The 25,625-nt window shown below is 32.6% G+C and overlaps 1 protein-coding gene across 1 annotated transcript in view; it reads right to left on the reverse strand.

Annotated features, from left to right (window-relative positions):
• Nucleotides 1-25,625, reverse strand: part of LOC111054326 (serine/threonine-protein kinase ppk29) — a 57,064-nt gene that overhangs the window by 8,005 nt on the left and 23,434 nt on the right. The window contains exons 8-13 of the mRNA XM_039421801.1: nucleotides 23,471-23,822; nucleotides 21,189-21,387; nucleotides 19,939-20,089; nucleotides 14,851-15,028; nucleotides 13,732-13,833; nucleotides 13,163-13,231 (exon numbers count right to left, since the gene is read on the reverse strand). Of these exons, the coding sequence (XP_039277735.1) occupies nucleotides 13,163-13,231; nucleotides 13,732-13,833; nucleotides 14,851-15,028; nucleotides 19,939-20,089; nucleotides 21,189-21,387; nucleotides 23,471-23,822 (1,051 nt within the window). The remainder of the gene's footprint in view (nucleotides 1-13,162; nucleotides 13,232-13,731; nucleotides 13,834-14,850; nucleotides 15,029-19,938; nucleotides 20,090-21,188; nucleotides 21,388-23,470; nucleotides 23,823-25,625) is intronic.

Genomic DNA, 25,625 nt, shown 5'->3' on the forward strand with positions numbered 1-25,625 from the left:
TATAAAGACTTCACTCGTAATTTTAGACTTTTTACCTTCGGCTTCTTGTCCATGTAGTAACAACAATGTGTTCACAGTTGCAACAACAACCTTTCACAGTTACGGGCTATATTATAGCCAAAGGATTATATTGACCCTAGTCAGTGCCATGTATATGGCTCTGAGCTCATACTTAAGGAGCCTAAGGCCCCAGCTATACGGGCGGAATAGACTCGACAGTTTCGGTCGTGTTTCCGTTGCGTCTTTTTCCTCGTTACATAACGCACAACCTCTTGTTCTCTAAGGGAACACTATACGAGCGGAATCCCGCTTAAAAACAATGCATCCAGTGAACGAGCGAAAAAATTATGTCACGTCTATTCCATCTGTAAAGTTCGGGCCTTAGTTTCCGTAAACTATGATTTCCCCAGAACACGCCAGCATAAACTAATACAAACCCCAGTTTCCAAGCAGTATTTGCAAATTTTTAATAAATAACAGAAGAATTTGTTATTTGAAATGAAAAAATTCATTGCTGAAATTGATGTTATTCAATTATTTCTATACGAGTATTCCATAATCTAAGGTCGATATTTACATGTTTGTATCGATTGTTATCATATGCTTGAAAACGTGAATTCCATATGTAATTTTGTGTAATTATTGTGTCATAGCACCTTTAATCACTACCTCCGTAAACGGAGGTAGTGCTTTAATTTACATGGCTTTTTCTGTTAACTGAATAATACTAAAGATCACTCAGAATGTGCTGCCCGCACAAAATCCTGTTTAATTGCTTTATGATTCTATATTTTTTATGTTCAATACTTTTTCACTAGTATTTTTTTTCAAAATTTTACAGTTTTTAAATTTATGTGTAATATCCAAGTATGACTATATTTTCATTTGATTTTCTACTTATTTCATTTCATTTTTTCTATTGTGAATAAAAGTATGAAGAAGGGCCCCACACAGGATTACCTTGGGGGTTTCATTTAGACTTTGATATACAATGTATTGTGCATGCGAGGGTGTTTGCTACACCAGTTAAGAGTGTTTTTTTCTGAAATATTTTGTACAATGTATGTTGATTGGTCAAATAAATGTTATCATTTATATTATCAAAACCTCAAAAAAAGTATTATTATTATTTTGTATTGTTCTTTCTCCATTCAAATTGACATGGTTTTTCTGGAAATGTATGCGCAAACGTGGATTTTAAATAGAGCCTCTACGCATATATGCATGCCTTGTTTAGATATTATTAAATACTGTATTCTAAATTTTCTTACATTATCATGCCTTGTTTAGATATTATTAAATACTGTATTCTAATTTTTTCGTATATTATCACATTTCCCCAAGATTTCTTTTTTGTTAATGGTGTTATAATATGTTACTCCCAACTAATACCTCAAGTGCATTTCATAAAGTTACCAATTTGAAGTTTTTTGTTAATGAGAAAGGGGAATTCGGTACTGCAGTAGCCACAAACCCGGTAAGTCAGAGATTCACTGAATTTCATTGCAAAGGGCCAGATGCATCATCTCCGTTTATCGCTAATCCACGATAGTATGTAAGCATGGTCGCATCTAGCATAATGTGTTTCATTCCGGGTTTAAACCAACAGCTGATCTATCTCCGTGTAAACCAAGATGGTGCTTACCAATACCTACAATTACCAAGTAATATTACTGTACTAAGTAATAGTAGGTATTGTGCATAAAGCCCTTAAAAGTGAAATTCACAGCGAATGATGACAGATCTATCAAACTTTATATTATACTATTTGAAAATCAAAAACAAAAACACTTCGACTATTTGGTAGAGTTTATAGACAATAATTTACTCAATAATGTTGAATAAAGTTGGAATGTCCTGGAAACATGAATGCTGCTCTATGCAATAATGTGTATACTTGTACATTATTAACATGAAATGTTAATAATAATGTATCGTTCTCCCATTCATAAAAGGTAGTCTTCACTGTATTAGGTTGCTTTATATTTCATAATTTAAAATTAGGTAGCTAAATTTCAGAAAGTGAAATCATAACAATCATCATATCTAAATTTGGGAGAGAAATTGAACAAGGAGTGTTCTTTGTTTTTCTCTCCCGGTCAGTGCTTACTTGTAAAAATAATAAATAAATCTCTTTTGAAATTACTCAACAAAAATGTTCTTTCTTTCAATCCCGAATTGTCGAATATGTTATAAATGGTTTGAAATATTCTTCAATTCTTAATATTTTGACAATTTTATTAGATAATATTCTCACTTATAACATTTTTTTGTGTAAAACAAAGAAAATGAGTAATAACCTAATAACAACCCGAGTAAGTTTTTATCCAGTTCAAAACCCATAATTTTAAAACCATGAAAGCATTCAAACGTCACAGAAAGTCTTAGTTTTGGAACTATCAAGTTTACGGAAGCAGCTTGATTATCAAAGCTATTGAAGTAATCAGAAATGAATATAATTTTCCTGCTTTTTGTTGTAAAAGAGTGAAACTTATACAGTTTTCTAGCATGTTATTTTTTAAGAATATATTTCGGTATAACTAAGTTTGAAGCATTTTTCAAATAACTATTTTCAACTATAATCTAAACTAATTTTATGTGAAAAATACAGGGTACGGTATGTATAAATGATTAATGGGGTTTCAACTCTATAAAAAGTATAAGGTTAAACTTACAGTTATAAATGATATGTCAAATGAAAGAGTAACTCAAATAGATTTGTTTGTTGGCACAAGTGCGCATGTACGTGAAAATTTTTCCGCCGCAATCCGCTGGACAGCAGTAGTAGCAAGCACTGGATAGGCTGCAAAGGCCCCAATGACAGGGCTTGCTATGCATGGCCACCTTGTTCTCCCAACCTAACGCCATTCGATTATTAGCTTTGGAGCTTCATCAAGGATCGTGTTTACGTGCCTCCACTACCAGCTAACCTCCCTGAATTAATAAGTCGGATTGAAGCTGCTGTTGCTACAATTCCTGAAGACACACTTATCAACGTTAGGGAAGAACTCGGCTATAGGCTGGATGTGTGCCATTTGACGAATGGTAGTCACATTGAACATTTATAAGGTTCTTAGAAGAATTGTTTAAGTTACTCTTCCATTTGACTTTATAACTGTAAGTTTAATGTAAGAAATTTTATAAAGAGTTGTAATCCCGATAATAATTCATGAAAAACCTATATTTTCGGTGCCATGCTTATAAAACAATTTGGTTCTACATAATCTGCTTTCAACTGTGGTAGATAGTCATGAATAAATCAGCAATGGTGAGACGAATATGGTGTCTAAAGAAGCGAAATTTGGCAATTATAAAATTAAAATATTAAATAAAAAACGAGTTACCAATCCTATGATTGACTATCCTTCACCACAACTATTAGGAGGCGTGCATGCATAGCCAAGGTGATCCCACGTTTAGGTATTAGTTGATTGAAATCTAAAAGGCAAACTAGAATTCAATTCACTTTCAAGATCTAGTTTGGATAAATTCCTTTCGTTGAGATTTCAATAAACATATATCTGATTGATGGCAGAAAATTACTGTAATGATCACCAATGTTTTCATTACAAGATTATGATAATGATTCTAATTTAATTAAGATTATGATAATGATATAAGTCTGGAACAACCAACAAGGACTCGACAAGGAGAGAGAGACAATGGAAAGTAATGATTAACTTCATTTTTCAAACTATAACAGTTCCTTTTATTACTGTATTGATTACAGAGAGCACATGTGTACCAATACATGAATAACGACAAATATCAACATAAGGTCATATATCTATCACCTATATACTTGGTAGGCTTTCATTTACATAATAGATTATTTATTCAATAGCCATATGAGGATAAATACATACAATCTGGTAGCACGGATACATAAAGCTTGAAAGAGTAATATAATTTATAGAAACATTACTTGAAAATAGTAGTATTGTCCTTAAATTACAGAACTGATGTGATTGTAGTACCCTACTGTTCTTCTATGTACTCAAAAAGTGTGAATTATGTTTTTTTAGATTCTCATCAAAAATAAAATGTTGAATCGATGGATAAGGGTAAAAATGTTCACTGCTGATTTTGGCTGAGAATTTTGATCGAACATCTTAATAATGAAAATCGGTCGGAACTGAGAACGTTAGATGTACTCTTCAAAACAATACAATCATAAAATAAATATTTGGGGCATATTTGTCTAATTCAAGTGTTAATAACGGCATGCTATAGCGTTAGGTTTCAGTCAAAGCATGATAACACGGCATAATCGGGAGATGGATAGTTTTTTAAGCAAGAGAAATGGTTAGTAGAAGGATTTCGAAATAAGCTCTCAAAATAGGGCTCATCAATGATCTCATATTAAAATAGGAATAAGGACTAAAGTGCAATACAGTGAAGAAGGTGGCTTTCAAGGGTTTCAATTGTATCAAAAACATGTTGTTATGTCACTGACGCTGACTATAATGTTCAAAACAAAGAATTATAAGCTTGATATGCCTTTTCAACAATATTTGGGAAAAAATATATATTTCTATTGAGGCTGGAGAGCTTTGTTCTTGTTTAAGCTCTTTTACTCAACTTTCGACAGTATACTACAAATCGAATTTCATAATGTCTCATTTACCAACCATTGACCAGTCTCATTACAGCACAGCAATTTGAAGAAGAAGCTTTGGACTAAAAAATGAATTGCAACAAAACAACAAAATACAGTATTCTCAACGAATGCCATCGGGAAGAGATTGAGACGTACTTGATTATTGACATCGGGGTAATTAAAAATACCATAGCAGGGATTATTCAAGAAAACTTTTTTTCAAGTGAAAAACAGAGGCAAATTGGAACTGTATAGGATGAGCAGTTTTGACCCGATACAAGCAACATATGCAGAGCAGGATACATTGAAATGATGACAAAATATCACCATCATATAAGTCAAGCTTGAAATTGGATCAGATTATTTAGATTTACTTTTATTCTTGTAATGCCTTCGCAATTTGGTGTTTCAATTGATACAATATTTGAGTAGGGCGTTTTAGCAACTCCTGAAGCGTTATCATGATTTGTAAACTAGAACTATTGAACTAGAACGGAATGATGTAAAAAAAACTCTGCTCTATTAATACTGATAACATTATGATTAGTTTCTATGTGTACAATACAATAAATGGTGACCAAGTAACACCCGTGGATATTGATAATATTCTATCATTCAACTGTAATACACGGCATCCTGAAAAATGTATGGTATTTTCGAATAGCCTTAAAGCTCCAGGATTTCCGACAATTACGTTTCGATAGAAAAATGTAAGACCTGAATCGGGGATCAAATCTGAGACGATGAACGAGGCAATGGGAATATGGTACAAATACGATGAAGCGAGAATCCAAATTATGCTGAGCTAGAAGAATGAACAGTAGCACTGCTTGAATGCCAATAACGCAGCAGACATCACAAAGCCATCATGCTTGGGAAAATTATTGACCCAGCGAGCGGTGAGTATGATATATAATTGTTCAGATTAGATATAAGAGATCCCGAGAGAACCGTTCCAAGAGTGTCTGGAGTCAGCTGTCTAAAGCTTCAGAATCACTATCCGGTGATTCGGAACTCACTCAAATATAATTTCAGGACTTACTCACGATTCTAGGACTGATTAGGACTCATTATACTCAGAGCAAAAGGCTGATCACCAAGTTTCATGACTGATTGCATTTACTTTCATAACAAGGGTGATTCTCTGTAGATATGCTGTACTAAAAAAATAATGATCTTGAAAAATCTGTAATCTTGGAAAATTAATTATTCATAGCAAAATTAAATTGAATAATTGGGAGTTAATTTGACATTAAGAGTCACTGTATAACTTTTTCATTAGATGAATGACCTCGAATATGAGTCATTGCAAGATACGGTTACTGTACATGATTAATAATTTACAACGTTTAAACGCTCACAGTGCTTTTGAATGGCAATAAGCAATATTTATACAGGCAAAATTCAAGATAGTACACAAGATTGAAGCTAAAAAGCAAAAGGTCTCTTCAAGTTTGAAGGTTGTTCCAGACTTTACAAGGGAATCATTTTGAAAGAATATTCCAATATAGTTCGGAATAACTTTTGAACAATGATTTCATAAATTGCATACAATAATAGTTGTTGCACCTTAGCCAAGCATGCCTGCAAAAAATAAATTATATACAAATAAAAACAATATTCACAAATTGTTACAAAAAGAGATTGCACTGTACAAGATTTACAAATACAAAGTTACAATTTGGAAAGATTGGATTCTTAGATTCAGGAAATACATTTTGACATAAATATTGTGAATTATTAAAAAAAAATTACAAATAATTAATGGAGTCAAATTTAGTTGGAATCTGAGACAAAGTAACAGTTCTTTGCTAAATTTGCAATACCAAGAAAACCTTCATCAGGCAAGATGCTCAGCCAAATGTTTGTAAAGAGGTACCGTTACTCGAGAATAAAAATTAATCCACATAATTATAATAACGAGTCATGAAATACAATCTCTAATGAATTGTTAACGTTCGATCAAGTCTTTTATATCAATTAACAATTTCAAGTGACAAAACATAATTCCCGTGTTTGTTGAACCGCTTTTAGGAACAAATTGGGCATTTTACTGTATTTTGATGAAAATTATAAGAATATATGATTCCCTTGAAATAATTTCAAGGTTATTGTGAGAGATTTTTAAAATTGTGATTGACATTTTCTAAAACATTTTTATCAATACTACTTTCAATTAATTTTTTGATCACAATAAAATATTAAATTACAAAGAATATGATAATTTGATAAATAATATGATAGTTTCACTTGGAAGGGTATACATACTAAAAAGACTCGAGTCATCTAAATTTCATCTGAAATGGATAATTAAAAAAATAATAATATTGTTGAATTTAAACGTCATTCCAGTAATGACCAACGAAATCATAAGCATACTTCGTTTGAAAATAAAATGTAACTAAATTTTTTTACTTTGGAAAAGGAAGATTTTAACAACGGGATTGACATAGACGTTTACATAGTTGACATACCCTATCGATGAGAATGATCTCTACCATTTTTTAAATTTGAAATGGATACTGTACGTCTGTACAAATTATTTTCCATTATGATACAGTTAAATCATCATTTATACAATTAATATAGCCTACACATACCACAATTTGCTAGTTACCGTACTACATTTATCACATCAGTAATGTTTACATTGGACACAATTTTAGTACCATACATTATAGTTTTAAATAATTTACAGAATAATTATTGTGTTGTTTTTTATGGTGACTAAGAATCTTATAAATCTACAATTTTTTCAGGTGATGTGATGTGATAAACTATCATCATAACAGAATATGAACAATGAATAAATGCAGAAATATCATGTATATTGTTGAATTGAATAAATAAAAACTTGTCAGCTTCTTCTCTATAAATTATAAAACTCATGTGATTTTATTTTATAATTTCACATCAAATGCAATTGAAAATATACATGTATTCTATAATAGAACACCTAGATTTATAGCATTACTATCATTGTTATGATAAAGAATATAAAAACTCGATTAAAAATAAGTATCACATATTGCAAGATTAAAAAAAAAATAATACATTAATTTGTGGTAACACTGACAAGAAGAAACTGAACTTTCGTGAGGTTTCAATTTATTTAAATTACTTTTTAAATGGAATTATAAAAAATTATCTTCAAAAGTTATACACAGAGTAAACTTTTCCAATCGTGATGCTGAAGCTGTCCTTCCTAATTCATGATTGTTGAATCAAGAATTTTCACTTCATTCTCTTGAATCATAAATTTTCACTTGAATTTTCTTGTCATTCAAAAGTCAAAATTCACATGTTTTTCAAATGAAAACTCGAATATTTGTTTTCAGGACTTGGTTTGTTGAATGATGAAATATAATTTGTGAGACTTCATTCTCTTGAATCATCAATTTTCACTTGAATTTTCTTGTCATTCAAAAGTCAAAATTTACATGTTTTTCAAATGAAAACTCGAATATTTGTTTTCAGGACATGGTTTGTTGAAAGATGAAAAATATAATTTGTGCCTTGAATTAACGTGACATGAAGTTTAAAAGACAGACACTCTATCACCACTTCTAGGGAGAGCGTGCAATGTATTTGTTGATTTATACACAATCCTCCTAACAATTAGAAAAATGTGAATCAACAACTTTTGTATTTAGCAAATATTCAGCAATAACTTTCGACAGTTTAAAATCTCAGAAATAGGTGATGACTTTTCTAGCAAGTGTTATATTGAATTTATTCAATCATTGAACATTATTCTAATCAATCAAATCAACAAGGAGAGAATATCAGTGAACTATAGTGTAGAAATATCAGATATGTACACAAGTCTTTCAAAAACGATACCCATGAAATTTGCATAAATAGAAAAATATTTGGTTCAAGCAAGAAAATCTGTTTTTTTTAATGACTTCTCATAATTGAAGTTAAAGATGAAATCAAGCAACAATTTCTTGCAATATCAAAACTATCTGCTCTTGCCAGTGCCATATTGTATAGACAAGATATAACATTTATGTATTATCATCATTATCATAGATTATAATAATATTGATCTCGAATACATGTTCTTCCTACAAGTTTCATCTACCTAAAACTAAGGCACTAAATTCTACGGATGTTGTCATTTCTCTCAATCACTTTGCAATTTGTCATTTTTTTAATTCTAAAATTATATAGTAACTATGATTTTGTAATTAAAATGGGGAAATTGAAGATGGCATCTATATCAAGTGAGAATTTCCAAGGATTATGGAAAACATGATTTTTTGAACTAGAATATGAACTGATAAAGAGCTAATACATATTTAAATTTTTAGTAAATAAGGAACTAAGGAAATAATGCTAAATTTATTAAAAGTTATTCATTTTATACGATGATACTTATTGCCTGATGATGCATAGAAATAGTGATTTTAGAAATGTGAATTAACAAATCAAAATTCAGAAAATTATCTTGATTGTAATCTTCCAAGTTTTATCAACTATGCATTTGAATAATAACGAACTCAAGTTCCAAAAAAGGAACATACAATTTTTTTATAACACAGAGCACAACGTTGAATTGAAAAATCAATGTTCTTTGGTCAAGGTTAGTCAAAATAAAAATTAGGCCTTATCACAATAAGCTATGAAAAATTCTAGTTAAAGATAAAATTGGGTAATAGACTGGCAAGATAAACTTCATGAAATCCAATTTTGACTAGAAATATCGTTCGCCCAATGTTTTGAATTTCCTATTCTACAGTACGAATTTTCCTCTAGGATGAAATGAACTACAATATTGTTCAGTGTCATGATGATTATTTTGGTTGGAGAGCAATTAAAACAAAAATTGATCAGCCCTTCTTTCATTAAATAATAACAGCCCAGACATGGATAAATGTTTAAAACTAACAGTGACCTTGTGTTTTCAAAAAAATTGTTGGGCTGTTTTCCCAAAAAATTTCATTGGGCTGTTTTTCACTGTTTTGAAGAGCTGTTTGGGGAAATCAGGCAGTTGATTCTCAATATAAAACTTAATCAAATATTAAAAAACGCTAAATCACAATAGAATCGTTGTAAAAAGATGGGACTGAAAATAATATATAAAATATTCTACACATAAAAATTATCAATGAGTATTTTTAAAGAAAGTATTAAATTAATTGAGTCAGAATAGGTTTTTGGCTATTTGAAAAAGAGCAATAGTTTAAATCAATTTTGAGGAGAAAACTAAAAACAAAACCAACAGAAATTAAAACAACAATCGGTGATTTATCGAGATCGAGTGAAGCTGAATTCCCACATATATCAGTATCGGTACAGTGGCAATATTATTCGCATGAGTTCTGATGGGAATATTCCCATTATAATAATATTCAAGCGAATATGAATTCTCAAACCCATAGAGATTATATTTCCACTGTACCGAAAACTGATAAATGTGGGAATCTAGACTTATAGTGGACAATTAACTATGAAATTTTTTAGCCACGTTGATTTTTTAACAATCTTTAGGTCTGAAATCTGTGATACCAACATTTTAATTGTGTGCGCATAAAATTATTATAATATTCAGTTATTCAAAGTAATGTGGAAAGTTTACGAAAGAATTAAAATTAGGTTCTGATAGAATAGTATTTTCATGAATGTTAATTATAGTAAACATCATAATATGTTGATTACTCATGATAATTAATAGTTGACCAGACTTTGAAACTTCGTTGATGATTTCTGTTCATTTGACATGCAAACAAATAATATTGAAGTTAGCTGAGAGTCAGGCTAGAATTTGGTTTACATCTATAATGATTTCTAAAATGATCAGTGGTATTTAAAATATTTTTTAGTAATGTTACTATTATCATGAACAACCACAAAATGCCAAGAATATCTTCAAAAGATCTGTACCTATTAAATGAAATGAAATAAAATGACAGTGCTGGAAAAACAATAACTATTAAATTATCACAGGTTGAGAAGTGATGGATAAAATTTGTGGCAGTAAGGATTTGATAGTTCTGTACTGAATTTACATCAACTTAAAATATAAGAACAATAGCTTGACGTGGAATTTACAAAATAACATAATTATAAATAAAAAGAGTACCTAAGCAACACTTTTCCAGTGTACTTACCAAAAGTACTGTATTATTCATAATAATTCTTTAGTAATTTTGAACGAGCAAAAATATATTTTATATTTTTAGTACATTTTTTATATTCATTAAATCACAAAGCACCATCGATTAGGACATACAAAACAAAGAATGACTGATAATCGAAATTCGAATAACTATCAAACTGTACAGTATGAAAGTTCAACGATAATGCATTTCATATGCTTTGCATGGGAAGCCCTCAAATACAAAAATATACAATAATGATACATTATTATACAAAGTATTGAAATTTACCATCGAAATTATTAGATTCGTACAGAAATATTTACAAATTATCTTACACAATGAATCTAAACAATTTCTCATCAACAATAAAAATAGGAACACTGATGACAATATGAAAGGTGATACAGATTGATAGATATATAGAATATTTTACAATAATATAAATTATATATTCATCTACAAAATCATATATAATAAAACATGTTGAACATATTTTTTAGGGCATTGATTCAATGGAAATAATACAATACAAAGGGGAGGATACAATAAGCTTATATCATCAAATTTATGATTAAGCATGGAAAACCCAAATGTAATTTGATGTAAGAAGTGATATTGATAACTATAAAATCCAAGGTACCTAGAATACATTGGTTAAATTCTAGGTACATTGATGAAATCTATAAAAGATTACAGTACAAATACTTTGTAATGCCCTTCGAATCAAATAATTTTACTACCATATGTCTTATTTATTTGATCCAATTCATGGTCGTTCTGATTAATAAATAGAACTTGTCTTGGACAAGATCTTTGGGCTGTATAGTAAATTATATAATTATAGTAATTATTATGATCTGAACGATAACAGCTCAAACATCTTTCTGTTTAGTAGCTTTTCATGGTTTTTCGAATTTTCCAAATAAATTCCGTTGACACTAGTTATGTATTATAAATTAAAAAATTACAGACGTAACACTAGTAATTTCATTGTTTGTAATAGAGGAAAGGCTTTAGAACAGGCAGATTTAAACTTTTAAGCTTTGTAACAGAGGAATATTAAATTCACATAATATAGCTTTGCTAATTGCCTTCAATTGACAAAAGAAAAATACTATCGTTGTTTTTGCTTTCTTCTTTATAACTGATTAAAATTATTTTCTCTGATTGATTTGAATTTTGTCTGTATTATTTTGAAGTACTTTCACAAAGAACGCATTGAAAGTATCATGAGAAAGATTTCGCTTATCAATTTTAACACAAAAGCATAAGTGAATTATTATAATTTTCTGAAAATAGATTTGTTTACTCCTTAAATATTTGATGAATGGATCAATCATAGACTCAATAGAATGAAGATTTTTCAAAATATCCATGTGAGATATAATTACAAATTAATGTAAAATGAGATCAAATCTTTTTGATGAAAATATAGCAGATATGGGAACAATAGCTTACTTATATAAACACATTGCTTATATTTCAAATCTTAAGTAAATCTCCTGATTTATTATTTACTATTGTTGCTTGTTACTATTATTGTTATTTAGACAATAGGTTGATTGTTTCTTTTACAATCAACAATATATAGTAAACATTAGAACTGATTGTAACAACTTAATTACATTAGTAATTATCACCATTCCCCCCACTCATGCCTTTGACAAATAAGTGTTAATTACGACCCATGGATTACAATATTTATATTTTTAATTAATACTTGATTGACAACTCTGGTTCAATAAGTTGAGATGAAATAGATGCGATTGAAAAACAATTACATTAATTATTTCGCTGGATGATACCCACAAAAGCTTCAGCTTGTACTTGGGTAATAAAGATGATCAAATAAGCATGGGCTTGGCGGAGTAGGTATCCACAACCACAAGCAGCGTTAGCAGACTGAATTTGGGTCACTGCAGACCAGCATGCTCAGCCGGGTTTCAACATTGATAATGAAGAACAAAACATGTCTTCTCATTGATTTAATATACTTTCAGTAGCCTTAATCAATGCGGCCGTCCATGTTCTCTATGACAAAGATTTGGCCCTTGAATAATATTTGGAGACCACTGGTGTAGACTATACTAATAAGAGAGCATAAAACGAGCTCAACTTATAAAGAAGGTGATTTTTCTTTCTTGGGTGTATTGAGTTAAAAAAGTACATCAAGATACTTTGAAAGAGTAAACTACAATAGCAGCATGTAAATTGAAGCCAGAGCTATCAATAGTAAGTTTCAAGATACACAGAATGTTGAGAAGGTTGAGTAAAATCACGATTTCATCAATTCTGACACAAGTGATGTTACTCTACTCAAACTGTAAACATTCTGTACAAACAGACATCAATTATAACAGTTTAGTTATGAGCTTATTAATAGAATATATTCGCATCAACTACTGCCATCTCTGAATCGAATTAAATTTTATTCTTTTCTAAATTCATGTCTTACCTCCATTTGATGACACAGTACTCTTCAAGAACGAATTTGGCTTCACACTCTTTGATTCTTGTTTTGAAGCTGAAAGGAAAATTATAATTATTATCATTCAACAAAAGACAGTAATTCAAGCTTTGTTTTTAGTACGGATGATGTTCACATAAGCTTTTTGCTTGGGCCTGGGTGAAGAAATAAGATGAGATGATTAATTGCTTTTGAAGTATTCCTTGACATTTATAAAATCCATAAATCTTGTTTAGACACATAAATTGAACAATTTATAACAATATGGTGGAGTGTCACCAAAATACAACATTACAGTGTGATGGTGGAGGAGTTATTGAGGTAGATACTCATGTTAGATGAAAGAGAAAGTCAAAGCCAATTACACACTAATAAAATGAGGAATAAGTTCCATTTGTTATACTGTTATCAACATAAAACAGCAACATTGTGCTTCAAAACGAATGCCTACTTGGTAAATGAGGTCATTATTTTTTCTAATGTCAGATTTACTCTTTAGTATGATTGTGAAATTTTCAAGTCTGCTTAATGAATTCTTGTTGAAGATTTATTGTTACCTGGATGAGTGAATGGAGCAGATATAAAAGGATCATCAGCTGCAGTTGTCATGTCCGAGAACGCCATAACAAGACTTTCCCTGCTTTTCACATTTGAAATGCCTGAAAACACAACAATTGCATAAGAAATACTACATCAAGATTTGTGTAGCATTATTTTCACAAAGTGAAAAGTGAATATAATATAAAAATCTAGAAGTTTTAGTAGATAATAATTTTCCTAAATATTGAACGGTAGGTTACCATTATTATCACAATGTGGAAAGTGAATATAATATAAGAATCTAGAAGTTTCAGAAGATAATAATTTTCCTAACTATTGTATGGTAGGTTACTGAGACTTTATTGTGGATTAAAACGATTAGAAGTGACAAAGTAATGTTCAGAATCGGACATTTTACATCTTCAACATCCCGTCAAATGATATAAATATTGCATTGAATACTGGCCAGATAAATTAACAGATAACAAATGCAGGATTTTAGGATTGAAATTTATGAATAACTATAGAGAATAAGTTTAGTAAAAGATGATATCAATCCCTTTTTACTGACAACTTGGTTCAAATGGAGAAGTAGGCTTATAAATTCTACTCAGTGTTGAGTTAGTACAGTACAAAAGATACAGCAGTCCATGTTTTCATCAAATCAAATCAGCAAAATAGGAAACAAGAAACAGACCAGTATAAGGTCTGTTAAAAATTTATAAACCTATAGACCTAGTTCAAAACTTTTCTTCTTTCTGATTTCAATAAATAGTCCGACATAAATGAATTTGAATTTAATTGGAGGTTTGGTAACAACCTCACATTTTTTTTATTATCTAACAAAAACTAAACAAATTATTAGTTTTCAATTTTTATGGCTAATATAAAGAAAAAAACATAGATCTACATGAAAGAAATAAAAAAAATAATGAAATGACTACAAACTGGCTAGAAGCTGAACTAGAAGGTGGCTGCCGAAGCTTCTTTTATCAAGAGTAGAGTGGATTACAAAAAAAAATCACTACAAACAGTGGGCGAAAAATAAAACATCTACAGTGAAATACTGTGAGAGAGTTGGCAAAACATATTTCGACATGAAGACGTACATAGCATATGAAATGGTCAATACTTACTGCTTTGACTACCACGTTGAATTTTATCGAATTCGGCGCCGAAAAAGTTGTCCTCGGTGATGTGAGTGAATGCGGTCGACGAAGGCTCTTCAAAGGGATTCCAGCCGGTCGGCCCTGCAGCCGAAATGCTCCGGCCTTCCCCCGCTGCCCCACCGCCACCGCTCACTGACAGCTCGTTCTGTCAACACAAACATTCCACTACTAAACTTCCACATCCAAATCTAATCCACTATGATAATCCATCAATTTCTCTACTAATAATAACTAACTTATAACCACGGAGATAATCCATAAATTCACAATGTCAACAAAACACAGCAAAGGGGTTTTTTAATTAACTTACTTATAAATACAAAGTGCGGCAGAAAGGATGAACGGTTTTCAAAAAAGTAATATGTCGTTACCTATGCATAAAAAAAACATTTATTTACAGAACAATATTCACATTATTTTACAATTTTAGAAAATTAATGTTTGAAACCAATATCTGACAGGTGACGGCCGTTTTCAACAATGCACTTTACAAGCCGCTCTCGGAAGTTGGATTGTACTCTTTCTAACATTGCCCTACCAATTTGTTCGACTTCCTCACAAATTGCTCCCTTTAGTTCTTGAAGTGTACGTGGTTTATGCTGGTAAACACGTGACTTCAGGAAACCCCACAAGAAGTAGTCGCACATGGACAGGTCTGGAGAACGAGGAGGCCAATCAATGTCACCAAACCGAGAAATGATGCGACCACGAAAAACAGCCCGAATTGCTTCCATTGAATTTCTTGCTGTGTGAGCTGTCGCCCCGTCCTGCTGAAACCATACTTGCCGGATAGGAATACGTTTCCTTCTTAATTCAGGAAGGAAGAATCCAGTGAACATCTGTCTATAACGTTCTGAGGTTACAGTTACAGTGTTCCCGTTGTCGTCTTCATAAAAGTATGGACCAATAACAAATATACTGCTCACAGCACACCAAACTGTCACCTTGGGACTGTGTAATGGTCTCTCATGCATTAATTTCGGATTTTCATCTGACCAATAACGATAATTCTGCTGATTAACGGTACCATTCAAATGAAAATGTGCTTCATCTGTCGTAAACAAAATGATGTTTTCATTTTGGTCAAATATGGCCTCCATTTCTCGAGCAAAATTCAGCCGCTTTACATAATCGCCAGGATTCAATTGTTGAACCATGGCCATTTTGTAGGGATGAAATCCTAGATCTTTATGTAAAATACGCCTTACTGACCGATCACTGATGTTCAGTTCAGAAGAATGTCTCCTAGCAGATCGATTAGGACTACGGAGTATGGCTTGCCAACTCTTTCCACATTTTGTGGAGTGCGTACAGTGCGATGAGCCCCTGGTGGTCGTTTATTCATTACTGTTCCTACTGAACGAAATGATTTTACCCAACGTAAAATGGTGTTACGAGTGGGTACATTTTCATTTCTCGCAAGATTGAAATGACGACGAAACTCGCGCTGAACTGTAATGATACTCTCATTATTACGCACAAAACTGTCGTAAGTAAACATACGATGTTGCACATTCCACGAATCCATGATGCCGATTAAACAATGACTAGAAAAAATGGTATGATCTACCGAACACATGTTCACTTCAGCTGGCCCAATCCGACTACCCAAATAAGAATACTATCTGTTCTAAAAGCATCCACCCTTCCTGCCGCACCCAGTACAAATCTCATTGGAAACTCATCAAAATTGAAGACTATAGGTTCGCTAAATATTATTATTGCTCAACAATCTTCAGTTTTCTATTAATTTGATATTTTTCATTTTTATTGGTCACTGAATATTGAAAATGGTCAATGCCATTTTTATTCATATTAACAACGAACTATTATTTAGCGTATAGCAGTTTTGTCAAAATTAAGAAAATTTCACACTAGAAGGGCACGTCAATGTACTGCAATACAGTACATTTCAACCCTTGACGTGCACGTATAGTGTGAAATTTTCTTAATTTTGACAAAACTGTCATACGCTAAATAATAGTTCGTTGTTGATATGAATAAAAAAATGGGCATTGACCATTTTCAATATTCAGTGACCAATAAACTAACTACGAGTGAACAAAGAACTAATCACTCGATTCAATCATCGACGCCCAATTAATTTTACATGGTTGAAAGTTAACATTATTTAAAGGATAGCATAGTCATCCGAGTTAAGTTTTTCTTATAGGTATGAAGAATAATCATACGACTAGCACTCTATTGAAAGAGCTTGTTGTACAGCACTATCAACTATCAACATGTGGTTTCAAAGCCAATTCTCATTGGTTCAGAACCACCTCAGACTTGTTCATTCATTTTTTATAACACACGATTAAGTCCATGATATTATGGACATAGTCATAAAAAATAGCTAGTATTTAAAAACAAAATGGAGTAGAAGTTCGAAGACCTTTTTACTATATTGAGATTCACGTGAAGTCAGCACCTGATTAACATTGGTTATACTATCCTTATCTGTCATTAGGCAAAGCAGATAGTTCTAATACTTTTCTAGCTCCACTTTTAATTTATTGTCAAGTAATTGGAAAATATATTTTTGTGACGAATAAAATACTAGTAGTTCTGTGAACAATAGGTCTCACGCAGTTTTCTGATCCACAAGTATCACCTGTTCTAATTCCAGCCGTGCCAGTCTTTCTCCAAAATATCTGTCATATGTTTTACAGTCTATCATAAAGTTTCTAAATTTTAAATATGGTAAAGATGATGAACGTTTTCTTCACATTATTCAGCTGTAGAAATAGACACGGCTTCTCCAGACATCTGTGTAATGCATGAATAATCCACTTGACTGCTGATTGATTATGAATAATTCTATAGTCTGATTAATCCTATCTTCAGAGTAGATTATATATATATATATATATATATATATATATATATATATATATATATATATATATATAATGATCTTACTTCGCACATATTACTTAAAATGAATAATTGACGAAAGATTTTCATTTACTTTAGAAAATCGATTTTAATGTCAATTATAATATAAATCTCAATAAATCTTAAACTGTACAAATATGAACATTCAATGATTCTCTCATCAGCTCTGCTGTTAGTTTGATAAACAACATTAGTAAATTATTAACAAGTCATATGGTTCATATGATTAGAAAGAAGAAGCGTGAATGTAGAGCAACCAGCTTCTTACATCTCCCCCCCTTGAACGAGAAACTTCCTTGAAGGTGTCAATTTGCTTGAGTGACAGATGATTGGTTCACTCCCATTGATTCCGCAGGCCACTTCATACATTGAGTTTGATATTCTTCTTATAATGGGGAACGGTCCACTTCTAACTTCATCTAATTTATTTCTATTCAACTTGTTCCCTTTTTCTATATACACTAGTTCTTTTTCCTTGAAACCATATATTCTTCTGTTCTTATCACATCTCAGTTTGTTCCGTTTGTGGTTTAAATTGGAATTTTTTATTGCTTCTTCTCTGTCTATTTGTAAGTTTCGTTTTTTCCTCAGTTGTGATGGTATTATTTCCAAATCCTCTCCCAATAGCAGATATCTTGGTGTAAATTTAGTAGTGCTATGGATTGTCTTGTTGTATTCTGATGTGCAACTTTCCGCTATTTTCGACCACGTCTGCGTTCTTCCTTCTGGACTATTCACTTTGCATCTAATACGATTCACCAATGTCTGGTTTAGCCGCTCATTAAGACCATTTGATTGTGGGCAATCTACCGATGTGAATACCATTGTAACACCTTTTTCGAGTAGGTAATCTCTAAACTTTTTTGATTTGATAGACGCATATTGATCAGCTAATAGGATCTTGACAGAATGGTTTTGTAAGATAGGATCTAGCAAACGATTCACTAGCTGGACCCAATTGTGAAAGTAATCCTATTGAGCGACCTCTTCTTGTTTTATTCTTCTTACATATATGACACAAATCACAATAGCGCTTGACCATTTCATCCATGTTGGAAAAGTAGTAATGTGGACGTATGTGTAATAGTGTGTGGTGAGTTCCGATATGTCCTAGTTGAAAATGAGTTTTCTCAATCAATTCTTTACCCTTTTCTTGAGAAAGGAAGATTCTTTTCTTTCCTTTCATACATTTGTAGAATATTTCCTCTTTATATTCAACATTCCTATTATTCAATCCTAATTTATATTTGTTGGAAGCATACCAATCTTCAGAACTCCCTTCTAAAAATAGTCTTAAACATGTTATTTTTTCTTCATCGTTGTGGATATTGTAACGGATACATTCTTTCTCAAAATCTTCCAGCCAGAATTTTGCATTTTGTCCAATTTTCCCCGAGAATTTTTCCAAAACAAATTTCCTATCAATATCAATTGAAAATTCACTCTTACCTTTTTTCGGCATGTTGAACAAAAAAATCGATTTATAATGATCTTACTTCGCACATATTACTTAAAATGAATAATTGACGAAAGATTTGCATTTACTTTAGAAAATCGATTTTAATGTCAATTATAATATAAATCTCAATAAATCTTAAACTGTACAAATATGAACATTCAATGATTCTCTCATCAGCTCTGCTGTTAGTTGATAAACAACATTAGTAAATTATTAACAAGTCATATGGTTCATATGATTAGAAAGAAGAAGCGTGAATGTAGAGCAACCAGCTTCTTACACATATATATATATATATTATATATATATATATATAATATATATATATATATATATATATATATATATATATATAGTGATATCAGAGTATAGAGGAAATTCCTTTTCCTTTCATATCCTTAGAATGCAAAATTTCAAATAACCTTGTGTATACATCGACACGCAGTTAAAAAAGGAATATTCCTGACAAATCTCATAGAATTCTATCAACGCGTTTGGCCGTAAATGCGTTAAATACATACAGACAAAAGAAGATCCGTGTTGAAACATAGACCTCACTGCGTTCGGTCAATGATTGATAATTTTTAACAATAATGATCGATTAATATCAGACAATATTTACTGGGATGACTCGAATCATGTTATCTACAATAGAAGTGCTATATTATTGAATCATGATATAGTACTACAGAACTTACGTGTGACGTGGAGACTCCTAACACCCGATCGGTTTGGTCGGCGGTGACTGCTTCCTCAACGCTGCACTCTGGTGGAGAACTCGATCCCGATCTCGACTTCACTGACGCTTCGTAAGGCGCCAGGAACTGACTAGTTTCATTGGCGAATACTCTGCAAACCCAAACATCATTTTCAAATTTCTTTCAAATGATTACAGCTATCTGGAACTAGTTACATATAATGATGAATTTCAATTAATAATACTAGTGGAATTGAATTGGAAATGGTTCTCAATAATCAATACACATGTTTCCTGACTAAATGTTTTTCAGCTTGAAAAACATTATTTTTCCAAAGAGACGGAAATACTGTATTCCTTTATTATTCTTATAAGGCGGCTTAAGCTGCTTTTGACTTACAGCAACCATTAAAAATCATTTAAAAGTAAAATAAACAATTGAATGATATAATGCATTCTCATTCTGTAATCAGTTTTCTAGTAATTTTTTCATCTTCCCCAAAGTTGGTTCACTTTTCGGTGAAAAGTGAAATCATAAGCTCATTTTTTCGAAACTTTTATTCATTAAAATTTGGGAGAAATACAGTTTTGGGCTATGTCTGTTGTCTTCTCCCAATCATATTATATTGTAATAATGATTTGTGATTGTAAATGGAATAAATAAATAAATATTCTAATTATAATACTATTAAACCCGTTTAATCAACGTATGGCTGCATTAATTGAAATGTGCATCAATTGAGTCATCTGAACGTTTTTCAATTCAATTTTCCAATTCAATTTATTTTTACACACACACCTACAAGTTTGATACAGATTAACAAAAAGAATACATGGAAACAACAACAACAATACACATTAAAACAAAATAAAAGAAAGAGGTACCAAAAAAGTGTGGTGGATTGAAGGGTTTTTCGAACTATGGATACCCATGTACTAGGAAAACCTTCAATCCTTGAGAAGGTGAAAAAGGTATCAGGAAAAATAAATAGACGGTAGATATGATGGGATGGGATGGGAAGAAAAATAAGGAAAAGGATGGAAAAAAAACCGATAGGACCAGGTGGTAAAAAAAAGATTTGAAGGACTAGATGAATTACAAAGGATTGCAGAATAAGCAAACACACAAGTCAGAAGAGTTTAAACTAGAATTTTAGTACAACTTTTTTGGGGAAAGTGACCATTATTTCTTCAGAAAGATTAAACTATGTAATTGTTAGGAATAGACTTTGATTGAATGAATGAACGCACTTGTTGAATGCAGAGGTATCGCTGACGTTGCGTCGATGATTGGCTTTGGGCGTGGCTAGCGACGAGGGAGAGGCGGGAGGGGACTCCCCTGCCGCCCCCGATGGCGGAATGTTGCAGTGTGACACTGACTGCGAAGGCGGCTTCGAACCGCCCCCCTCCACCGTCCCTGCCGCCTCTTCTCGGAACGGATCTGGGTAGCCTGCACCACCAAAAAAACAAATCAATCTAAATTGAAGAATGAATATTCCAGAGGTCGTCATTTACTCGAAATTATTTTGATTTGAAGAATGAATTATTTATAGGTGTTCGGATTTCAATATTTTTCAACAAAAAAAATCAATATTTTCTATAAAACTAGGCTAATTAATTTAAAAATTTTCAAAACTTTTGCCAGATCGGTGTTAATCAATTAAATTTTGCCATCAACCATCCAAATTTTTAAACCTTTAAAGAATTTCAAGTGAAAATTGGACTTTCAAGAGAAAAGTGAAATCATAAACTCATTCTTTTTTCGAAACTTTTATTCATCAAAATTTGGGAGAAAGACAGTTTTGGGCTATGCCTGTTGTCTTCTCCCAATCACATTATATTGTAATAATGACTTCTGATTGTTAATGGAATAAAAAATAAATTATTGGTTCAATCATTATAATGAATATATTGACCGTTGTAGTAAAATCTGCTAGATTTTTCGAATTTAAATAACAGCTTTTTCATCCAAAAATGAAAGCTGCGTTTTTATTTAATATTGTTTCAGTGGTTATAAAGTAGACTTCACTGAACTATTTGTAAGAGTCGGGAAGTCGGAAAGTTTTTAACTTGGTTGGTTTATTGTTTCCTTTAGTGGACTGATTAAAAAATGGATGAATAATAGATGGTATATAATTTCAGTTTCAATTTTGATATTAGATTAATATCAACACATTTTAATAACACACAGAATTCACTTAAATGATCTAATAATATCTACAAATAATTTGTATGATGCATGGAGAAATTCTTGGTCATTTAGAAGACTTGAAAATAACAAGCTATAGTCCATGCAAACCTTAGTTTGCAGCACGGATCTTCAAGGCCAATGGTATTAAATACAAGAATAGGAGAACACTATTGCCGTTTTCATGCTGATTCTATCAAAATGACCTACGCTCTCTTTTTGCTCTTTCTCTCACACAATTAGATCACAGGCGTTCTGCCTTCACAGATTTTCTGTGGAATCTGGCAGCACTATACTCCTTAATAATTGCAATGCAGCAATCTAAGGTTTGCAGACTATAGTTTTGTGTTTGTGTCACTGTGCACTATGACACAAAGGACCTCTCTCAACTCCCCGTAGATTTTTCATTAGATTACCAACAAATGCTTTGAGGCCGAGAAAAGAAACTTTGATATGCGTAAACTTTAGCACATACGGAGGCAGATAATGGGGACACGTGGCGAATGGGCCTGAGATTTCTATTAATAAAACTTGAGGTTAGAACGCAAATTTGTCTGATACCATTCAGATTACAACAATTTCCGAAATATCGATTTGCTTTTTTAACCCTCTGCACTTTTTTTAGTATCCAAAACATTTTCTGATGAATGTAGTTGAAAAATGATATTAAAATTCTATTTATTTAAACTTTCGGACGTCTGCTTCGAATTTATCACAAGAATTAATTTAGATTCATATGTAGGATGATATTAAGCTTTTTATTTTTGCTTTCGAATGAACCCAGCAAATATGGCCAGCGAGGCTACCAGATACTGGTGAATCCTGGATTAAATCTATATCCTAGATTGGTAATTCCAGTTCCATTGAGACATTTATAAGGACACATTTTTCCTCTTTTTTATAAATTTGATGAAATGAAGTGAAGTGAAGGGCGGGGTAGACTTCAACTGAGAAATGAAAAAGACACTCATTTTTCATCAGGAAGAGATTGACTTGTTTCTCTTAGCATTTTTGAGGGTTGGGCCGGGGTTTATTCAATCAATCATTCAGAATTATTGATTAATCATTAATTAATAATTAATTAAGCCGGGGTTGACTAATCGGCTTGGAGGATTCTTCTTACAGACTAGAAGAAGTTGTTCTCAACTTCTCAAAGAAATTCTGAATTTCTCAATTTAGGAATGAGAAAAGGCACTTTCCACCAGGAATATAGTGGATCAAGTTTTTCTCTCAACATTAATTTATTACGATTGGGATTTTACAAGCATGCATAAATCACCTCAAAGTTTTTTTAACTAGGTGCAAAAAAATGAATTTTAATAAAAATCTTGAAAAAAATACTAACCCGACGGAGGAAAGAGTGATTCCGAAGAATCGATGCTACTATTTTTAGTCACCTGCGGAGTGCGGGGAAACGGTTGGGGTGGAGGAAAGTGAGGGGTGTTGGGAGGGGGTGAGCTGGTGGCGGGAGGCGGAGGGGGTCGCTTCGGGGTGGGAGAGGCGCCGATGGGGGGCGGAATTCCCCCTGCCACCAGGGGCTTGGGTCGTTGGCGGGGAGTAACGCTCGTACCCTCCACTGCCACGGGGGGCGCTGCTACGGCTGGCTTCACCACCGCCTTCACCACTGCGTTGCGCTTCAGCGCTTCACTCTCCAACAGCGGCGCTGCCAACTGCTCCAGTGCTGGGGTTGGGCTTTTCTGCAACCCAATAGATTAAATCATTTACATTTATTCATTAAATTATTCAACAATTGCTCACATAATATTTTCTGATTGATAAGTATTTATATTTTCAATTTTTTAACAATTTTATTATTTTTAGTACCTATTTATATTTGACATAATATTTTTTGATGATGAGTATTTTAGTAATGCTACTTTATTGTCAACTATAGAAAATAACTAATTCATTTAAAAAAAATATTTCATCAGTACTAGCATAATAGAAAAGGTAGCATAACAACATATCTAGAGGTGGGCTTAATTACAGTAGCTATATTACCCACAGTATGGCCATTGGAATTTTTTTCCCCGCCGCCGCTATTATTTGCTGTCTCAGCGCCTAGTCCGATTCAGCCAAGCAACCAGCCTGCACTGCGGAGCTAGGTTAATAGCAATGCAGCAATCTAAGGTTTGCACAGACTATAGTTTTTTGTTTGAGTCACTGTGCACTATGACACAAAGCACCCCTCCCTCTCAACTCCCCTTAGATTTTTCATTAGATTGTCAAGAAATGCTTTGAGGCCGAGAACAGAAACTTCGATATGCGTAAACTTTAGCACATACGGAGGCAGATAATGGGGACACGTGGCGAATGGGCCTGAGATTTATTTTAATAAAACTTGAGGTTAAAACGCAAATTTGTCTGATACCATTCAGATTACAACAATTTCCGAAATATCGATTTGCTTTTTTAACCCTCTGCACTTTTTTTAGTATCCAAAACATTTTCTGATGAATGTAGTTGAAAAATGATATTAGAATTCTATTTATTTAAACTTTCGGACGTCTGCTTCGAATTTATCACAAGAATTAATTCAGATTCATATGTAGGATGATATTAAGCTTTTTATTTTTGCTTTCGAATGAACCCAGCAAATATGGCCAGGGAGGCTACCAGATACTGGTGAATCCTGGATTAAATCTAAATCCTAGATTGGTAATTCCAGTTCCATTGAGACATTTATAAGGACACATTTTTCCTCTTTTTTATAAATTTGATGAAATGAAGTGAAGTGAAGGGCCGGGGTAGACTTCAACTGAGAAATGAAAAAGACACTCATTTTTCATCAGGAAGAGATTGACTTGTTTCTCTTAGCATTTTTGAGGGTTGGGCCGGGGTTTATTCAATCAATCATTCAGAATTATTGATTAATCATTAATTAATAAGTAATTATTAATTAATAATTAATTAAGCCGGGGTTGACTAATCGGCTTGGAGGATTCTTCTTACAGACTAGAAGAAGTTGTTCTCAACTTCTCAAAGAAATTCTGAATTTCTCAATTTAGGAATGAGAAAAGGCACTTTCCACCAGGAATATAGTGGATCAAGTTTTTCTCTCAACATTAATTTATTACGATTGGGATTTTACAAGCATGCATAAATCACCTCAAAGTTTTTTTAACTAGGTGCAAAAAAATGAATTTTAATAAAAATCTTGAAAAAAATACTAACCCGACGGAGGAAAGAGTGATTCCGAAGAATCGATGCTACTATTTTAGTCACCTGCGGAGTGCGGGGAAACGGTTGGGGTGGAGGAAAGTGAGGGGTGTTGGGAGGGGGTGAGCTGGTGGCGGGAGGCGGAGGGGGTCGCTTGGGGGTGGGAGAGGCGCCGATGGGGGGCGGAATTCCCCCTGCCACCAGGGGCTTGGGTCGTTGGCGGGGAGTAACGCTCGTACCCTCCACTGCCACGGGGGGCGCTGCTACGGCTGGCTTCACCACCGCCTTCACCACTGCGTTGCGCTTCAGCGCTTCACTCTCCAACAGCGGCGCTGCCAACT

This window comes from Nilaparvata lugens, chromosome 2, assembly GCF_014356525.2.
Source record: "Nilaparvata lugens isolate BPH chromosome 2, ASM1435652v1, whole genome shotgun sequence".
Lineage (NCBI taxonomy): Eukaryota > Metazoa > Arthropoda > Insecta > Hemiptera > Delphacidae > Nilaparvata > Nilaparvata lugens.